At 36.6% G+C, this 8,455-nt stretch overlaps 1 protein-coding gene across 1 annotated transcript; it reads left to right on the top strand.

Annotated features, from left to right (window-relative positions):
- Positions 1 to 1,786: 1,786 nt before the first annotated feature.
- Positions 1,787 to 7,941, top strand: LOC106472331 (muscarinic acetylcholine receptor M5-like). Its single transcript, XM_013932968.1, has 2 exons — positions 1,787 to 1,880; positions 5,841 to 7,941. The coding sequence occupies exon 2, from the start codon at positions 5,899 to 5,901 to the stop codon at positions 7,939 to 7,941; it is 2,043 nt and encodes a 680-aa protein (XP_013788422.1). The 5' UTR covers positions 1,787 to 1,880; positions 5,841 to 5,898.
- Positions 7,942 to 8,455: the final 514 nt, after the last annotated feature.

The raw sequence follows: 8,455 nt of genomic DNA, 5'->3' as shown, positions 1-8,455 counted from the left end.
TTGAACAAGTGGTTCAGTGTTTTAGTGTCCAGGTACATTGAACAAGTGGTTCAGTGTTTTAGTGTCCAGGTACATTGAACAAGTGGTTCAGTGTTTTAGTGTTCAGGTACATTGAACAAGTGGTTCAGTGTTTTAGTGTCCAGGTACTCACCTAGAAATGTTTGGCAAAAAGAAATATAGAAAGTTCCTCGGAAGAAGCAGAACCACTACAAAGAGGAATACATTGAAATGTCCATAATATTCATAAGTTTTTAGACAAATATTTATGTTTTTAAAATGACAGATTTTACAAATATCAGTAACCGAAAACAAAAGGAACGCCTATGGTCTCCAGAAACTTATTACGAATATCAGTAACCGAAAACAAAAGGAACGCTTTATGGTCTCCAGAAACGTATTTTTTGTTTTCGGTTACTGATATTTGTGAAACGCCTATGGTTTAATACAGCAATGTTTATGTGTTCTGAGTATACTTCATTTGCAGTTAGTAGTGAGATTGACGAAAGAATTTATTTTCAATTAATTGCTTAAAAACGTTCTGTATGGACAATGTAAAAAGACATTATTATAATAACACTATAATTGAGTCAAGCTTTCATTAAAATTTTATAAATAAGATTAGAAACTATTCCGCAACCGTTACTAAGGAACCGCCTATATAAACACGTGCTTTCCCTATGTCGCAATTTCCGGAATTGGTTCTTCCTTTTCCTTCTAAATAACACTGAATGACCAGTGGGAAGATGATGTTAAAACGTCTTCTGTTATCTCACTACTGAGACTGGTTGTACTTCCGGAACTGGTGGTTTTTTCTTTCTTCTAAATAACACTGAATGACCAGTGGGAAGATGATGTTAAAACGTCTTCTGTTATCTCACTACAGAAACTGAATGTTTTTTGCTACTTCTTGTTTATCAGTTAAATGTTTCTTGCTACTTCGTGTTTATCAGTTAAATGTTTCTTGCTACTTCTTGTTTATCAGTTAAATGTTTCTTGTTACTTCTTGTTTATCAGTTAAATGTTTCTTGTTACTTCTTGTTTATCAGTTAAATGTTTCTTGCTACTTCTTGTTTATCAGTTAAATGTTTCTTGTTACTTCTTGTTTATCAGTTAAATGTTTCTTGCTACTTCTTGTTTATCAGTTAAATGTTTCTTGCTACTTCTTGTTTATCAGTTAAGTGTTTTTTGCTATTTCGTGTTTATAAGTTTACTTATGTTTATTGATGTTTCATGTTAACAAATATTTATGTTTATTGATGTTTCATGTTTAACTGGTATCTATATTTATTGATATTTCATGTTAATTAGTACATTTGTTTGCTCTATTTTCTGATTTTTATATCTGTTAAATTTAAAGTTTGAAGAGCATAACATACGTTACAATTGTAAAATGTTAACGGTTGGAAACACGAAGTGCAGACAGGTGTTTTTCATTTGACAGACGACTGAAAGGGCGAAGCGGGAATTCTATCTACTTGTGATGAGATGACTTATCTATGAAAGCACTCGATTATCTCCCGAGTAGGCGAGGTGGCGCGCTTTTATTTCCTGTTCGATTTTATTTGTTTTGAACAGTGATAAGATTGAAAGAGATTTTAAAATCAAGAGGGATGCAACATTCACTGACGTAGAAAAACAAATTCAGTAAATCTATGTAGGAACATTGTTATAATGTAAGACATTAATCTGTCAATACGACGAATTTCAAACGGTTTGGCATTATTGAATTTTTCATAGTGCCATATTTTTACAGTTGACCCGTGAAAGAAAGTTTAAGAGTCAAAACAAGACTTGATGATCATGACGATCGTATTCTTTCGGCAAACACCTATCGGAGAAAATGATCAGCAACAAACCTGCCAAAAATTCCCAGATCCAAGGTAAAATGAATATATTTATTGATTATTATTAGCATACTATATGATCTAAAACCCTCTCAGGGTTATTATCAGGCTCTATGATGTAATACCTTCTCACGATTATTAGCATACTTTCTGATCTAAAACCCTCTCAGGGCTATTATCAGGCTCTATGATGTAATACCTTTTCATGATTATTAGCATACTTTCTGATCTAAAACCCTCTCAGGGCTATTATCAGGCTGTATGATGTAATACCTTTTCACGATTATTAGCGTGCTAAATGATCTAAAAAGATTTCATAATTATTAGCACGCTATGATGTAACATCTTTTCATGATTATTAGCATGCTATGATGTAAAAAATGTTCATTATTATTAGCATGGTATGATGAAAAAATGTTGATGATTATTAGCATTTATGATGTAAATATTTCATGATTATTAGCATGCTATGATGCAACATTTTTTCATGATTATTAGCATGCTATGATGCAACATTTTTTCATGATTATTAGCATGCTATGATGTAACATTTTTTCATGATTATTAGCATGCTATGATGTAACATTTTTTCATGATTATTAGCTCCCTATGATGTAAAATTTTTTCGTGATTATTAGCATGCTATGATGAAAAAATGTTGATGATTAGCATGCTATGATGTAAATTTTTCATGATTATTAGCACGCTATGATGTAACATTTGTTCATGATTATTAGCACGCTATGATGTAACATTTTTTCATGATTATTAGCACGCTATGGTGTAACATTTTTTCATGATTATTAGCACGCTATGATGTAACATTTTTTCATGATTATTAGCACGCTATGGTGTAACATTTTTTCATGATTATTAGCACGCTATGTGTAACATTTTTTCATGATTATTAGCATGCTATGATGTAGAAATTTCTCAGAATCGAGATGATTACTTGTAAGAGGATGAAATAAAAATAAATTTAGATAATTTATTTTAAGTTGAGTGGAAATTTAACTGGAAGTTACTGTTAATATTGGAGATAAGATAACAGCAGATACTGAAATCAAGAAGGAAAGATGGCGACGTAATTTCATTCGACATGATTAATTAATTTGAGACATTTAAAAAAACCTACCATTCGCGAAAAATCCACTTTTACTCATTACGTAATGGTAGTATTGCTCCGGTAGAAACGTTTGTTTACGAAGAATTTGAGGTGATATGTATATTCATATTAAAAGACAGAACGTTTCGGTATTTTACTAAGGTGCAGCGAATAATGCCCATGTAATTTTGACAAGATGTAGAAGGGCTAAGAAAATGTTTTACGAAAGGTTTAAACTTCTTGTGGAATGTTCATCCATCACTGGACACATAACAGGGCCTTGCAGAGAAGCGAAGGGATGCCTCCTAGCGTCGAAAGCAGGAAATTATTATTAAACCTAAAAATTACTTTTTAACTCGGTATATCACAACTTCTCGGAGTACAGGGTGACCCATAATGAATACGGCACTTATTTTAATTTAGCATGTCTTGTAGGCATACATAACGTAAATAATACGCGTGCGCTTAAGTGTTCTGTAAAACTAACGAGGTGAGTGTTTAGAAAAATAAACACGTGATTTACTTTAAAACTTAGTTAATTCTCCACAAAATGGCTGTTTCTGTGGAACAAGAGGGTTGGCTTGGTTTATATCTCACAAACATTGTTGCTTTACGACCTACATGCGTCGGAAAACATGTTTGTTTGTAGAAGTTCGCGCAAATCTATTCCCTAATTTAGAAGTGATTAACTAGTGTAAAAACAGCAAGTCAACACCCCCAACTCCCAGCTATTGGGCTACACATTTATCACGAATAATGGGCTTGACCGTCACATTCTAACTTCCTCACGGCTGAAAGAGCGAGCATGTTCGATGACGGGATTCGAGCCCGCGACCTGCAGATTCCCAGTCGAGTGCCCTAATTACCAGGTCAGGTCAAGTAGGTTAAAATGAACTAAGTTTTGTTCTTACATTCAAAAGCACATAATTATGAGAATGTTTGGTATTAAAAGGCGTTGTTATTGGTTCTTTAGGTTTATTAATGTTTTATCTCAGCTAATAATTAGCAGATACATTAATTGATGAAGAAGGTTTATTGCTTGACTGTCTCTCTGAACAAAGCTGTTGAAAGGCCGGTTTCGAACGTTGTTCAACACGAGATAAAGTAACTCTCAAAGCTACTCTTTAGTCTTGAGTTTCATTGGCAATCAATAAATCACATTTTAAGCCGTCTCTCATATGAAGCGTGTGGCAGTCAATTATCACTACGACGCATGTGTTTTATATTTCGCGTGCCTATTACGTGCCCCCCCCCCCAGTGGCACAGAGGTATGCCTGCGGACTTACAACGCTAGTATCCGGGTTTCAATACCCGTAGTGGGCAGAGCACAGATAGCCCTCTGTGTAGATTTGTGCTTAATAATAAACAACAACAACAACAACTATTACGTGTTACTATCTACAAGAGTGTGTATTACTAAAGCAACATCTAGGGTTATCGACGGCTCACAAAAAACGTTAAATGTACGTTTTGATCGTGGAAGATTATCGCAAGAATTTTCATCAGCAGCGAAACGTCTAACTGAAACAGAACAAAACTTCGAAGGACGATAAGAGCCTGCATAAATGAAGAAGTTAAGATGAAAATCTCATTATATATACATTAAGGAACTGTTGCTGTTAAATTAACAGTTGAAGTCATTAAGGAACTGTTGCTGTTAAATTAACAGTTGAAGTCATTAAGGAACTGTTGCTGTTAACAGTTCCTTAATGACTTCAACTGTTAATTTTTAATTTAACAGTCAGTTGAAGTCTAAGGTTTAGGATGGCTTTTGGGAAGCAATTTTGGAGTGGTCAGGCCATTTCCACAGCTAAGCAACGTGACACATGGTGTGTGCAAAGTGCTATTTCTAGGGGGGGGGGTCTAGAGACATGACTCCCAGAATATTTGTGAAAATTTGTTGCTATGAAATTGAATATTGAACCGTTTTAACTAAAAATATTGCATACACACACAACGTAATGTATTGAATTTAAAGAAGCATGTTTTTAAGACATAAGTTACAGCTGTACGTGCCACGAAAAAGAGGTCAGACCATGACTTGACTGGCCTTAACGCTTTGTACGGCCCTGCTCATAGAGAAATACAATATCAACCCTAGTGGTCAGACCGGTGCTTAAAATGGCAAAAGGAAGAGTTCTTACACTCCTAAAAAAAAGTAAATGGGGCAAAAAAAAGTGTCGGTAGGCTCTAAGGTAAATATTTCTTGCTATGATAAGAAGCGCCGGTACACAACTCTTTGGAATAAAGAAGTAACGACTCATTTCATGCACTGGATGAGACATAAGTCAAAATACTAATCTATGAAACTTTGAAGTAAAATAACACTTGTAAGGAACCTTAAGTTTCGCTATTTTAACCTGAATCTTGAAAAAAAAATTGATATAAACAGCAGTGGACTTATTGATGTTCAAGAAGTTTTGAGAGATATGGGCCGGGCGAGGTATACACAGGATGGCGTGCTTGGACTATGAATCCGAGGATTCTGATTCGAGTCCCGTGACCCCAAAAATCATTTCGCCTACTGAGAGGGCTGTGGGTGCGCTATAAGAGTGACGGTCAAATCCCACTATTCACCCAAACAAGAGTATTATAAAAGTTAGTAGTTGTTGACCGGCTGCCTTTCTTCTAGTCTATGCACAGATAGCCCTTTATATAACAAAATCAAATAGATAAACTCAGAGCCAATTTCAAATTAAACATTTCATTAATTTGATGAAGGAGGATATCAAACAGATTTCTGTCACCAGAAGAACACCCTAAATAAGATATATATAATACATTTTGTAGATACGCCAGATAAGTCGAGGTCAATAGAAGATTAACGTCCTCTACAGAGTGACGTCACAACGAGAATTTGTGCTTATATTTAATCTCTTTTATCGTTTCAGGATCAAGTCCTACAATGCCTGAAGAAAACAACAGGAGTAAAATCAAGACACTTGAAAGATGTTGCTACCTTCGGTTGTATCAGTGACTTCTTCTGCATATCTTAGTGAATCGTTTCGGAGCCTCAGTTTTTGGGACACGACAACAATCAAAAGATCTGGTTTGATAACTGATTATTTTCAAGATGTGTTCAAATTTAAGACTAGCGCAAACATAAACTTCTTCAGTAATATCTCAGAGACATCCGAGTCAAACTTCACTTCAGCCAATGAGCTTCTACTTTTCTCGAATTCTAGCAACGAGACAAATTTACCGGTACCTAATCCATCACCATTTAGTCTGTGGTTAACTATATTTATTGCTGTTGCTATCGGACTTTGTATCATCTTGACCGTAGGTGGAAACGTACTTGTGCTTCTGGCGTTTGTACTTGAGCGAACTATTCGCCAGCCTAGCAACTACTTTATCGTCTCCTTGGCTATTTCCGATCTTCTCATCGGTACAGTGTCCATGCCTTTTTATGCTGTGTACGTTCTTGTTGGACGCTGGGACCTAGGACCCATCCCCTGTGACTTGTGGCTAGCTACTGACCACACCGTGTGTTTGGTGTCCATCTACACCGTCCTTTTAATTACTGTTGACCGCTATTGCTCTGTAAAGATTGCAGCGAAGTATCGCGGCTGGCGAACCAGAGAAAAAGTCATGTGGATGGTAGCTATAACTTGGATTATTCCGTTTCTCGTATTTTTCATTAGTATTATGGGATGGGCATATTTTATTGGCTACAGAGACCTCGCGCCTGGAGAATGCGCTGTACAGTTTTTAAAAGATCCAGTTTTCAATACGTCTCTGATAATTGGATACTTCTACGTAACTATGGTCATCCTGTTCGTGCTCTACACAGGAATATATAAGACAGCTAGCGACATGCAGAAGAAGTCTGCAGCCAAGCAGAAGAGGATACAATCACTAATTGCAATGACTAATCTTTCAAAAGGGGACACAACTTGTGTGAACACTTCTAAATCACAGAACGTCCTCCCGCATCAGGACAATACTACAAAGGTTAACAACAATATTGAGCAGCATGAAGACGGAGAGTGTTTATTAGGTACAGATAAATCGAAGGCGTGTGATGTAGATCAAGAAGATTACTGCAGTAGCCCAGCATTTGACTCTGACGACGACAGCAGCCACAGATCAGCCAAACCTTCTAAACAACTCCGATATAAAAAACGCAAGACGAAACATCGGCCTAAACTTGAGCGACAGCCAAATAAGGGCAGCGACAGTAACATAAGAATTGAGGCAAGAGCTATGGACAAAACAGGCTTAATACTTAACCTTCCAGCTCCAATTTATAAGCCTAAAAATGGTACCGAACGTAAGATTGGTGAGGAACAATCTACTCCAGAGACACCTGACGGAAACTTTGAGAAAACGGAAGCTACCAAACAACAGTCGCCTAATTCAATTGAAATAAAAACTTTTAAAGAATATGGGGATTTATCTACGGAAGTATGTAACAGAAAACCGTTTACGAACGACAAGGCAGTTATCACTGATCCTGTACTGTTTCTAAATGAAGCTTTAAACCTCTCCTTTAGGAAAAAGAACACATTACAAGTGGAAAGAGTTTCTGAAACTCAAACTATCACACGTATTGCTAGGAATGAGGAGCTTCAACCAATCATCAACTACTACCAGGAGAACACTACTTCTAATTCTCCAATCAAAAATTACTCCACACTTAGCACCAAAAGAGCTTTCGTCAAGACACTGGGAAGGAAAATGAAGTCAAAAAAGAAATCGTCTGAAAAAAGACGACAATCAAAATCCGAAAACAGGGCAAGAAAAGCACTTCGAACCATTTCCTTTATTCTGGGGGCATTTGTTCTTTGTTGGACTCCTTACCACATCTGCGCTTTGGTTGAAGGGTTTTGTAGAAATCCAGATGGCTGTGTAAATTATCACTTGTTCTATTTGACATATTTTTTGTGCTACGCAAACAGCCCCATCAACCCATTCTGTTACGCCATGGCCAATCAGCAGTTTAAGAAAGCGTTTTATCGTATCCTCAACGGAGACTTCCACAGGACGTAGTTTACAAGACGCAGTTTACACGACGTAGTTTACAGGACACGGTTTACAAGATATACATAGTTTACAGGGTGCGGTTTACAGGATGTAGTTTACAAGACGCAGTTTACACGACGTAGTTTACAGGACACGGTTTACAAGATGTACATAGTTTACAGGGTGCGGTTTACAGGATGTAGGTTACAGGACGTAGTTTACAGGATGTAGTTTACAAGACGCAGTTTACACGACGCAATTTACAGGACACGGTTTACAAGATATAGTTTACAGGGTGCGGTTTACAAAATGTAGGTTACAGGACGTAGTTTACAAGATGTAGTTTACAGGGCGCGGTTTACAAGATGTAGGTTACAGGACGTAGTTTACAGGACACGGTTTACAAGATATAGTTTACAGGGAGTGGTTTACAAGATGTAGGTTACAGGACGTAGTTTACAAGATGTAGTTTACAGGACACGGCTTACAAGATGTAGGTTACAGGACACGGCTTACAAGATGTAGGTTACAGGACGTAGTT

The sequence above is a fragment of the Limulus polyphemus genome, unplaced genomic scaffold (assembly GCF_000517525.1).
Source record: "Limulus polyphemus unplaced genomic scaffold, Limulus_polyphemus-2.1.2 Scaffold5250, whole genome shotgun sequence".
NCBI lineage: Eukaryota > Metazoa > Arthropoda > Merostomata > Xiphosura > Limulidae > Limulus > Limulus polyphemus.
Note: the sequence above shows the minus strand (reverse complement) of the source record. Positions and strands in the feature narration are given on the sequence as shown.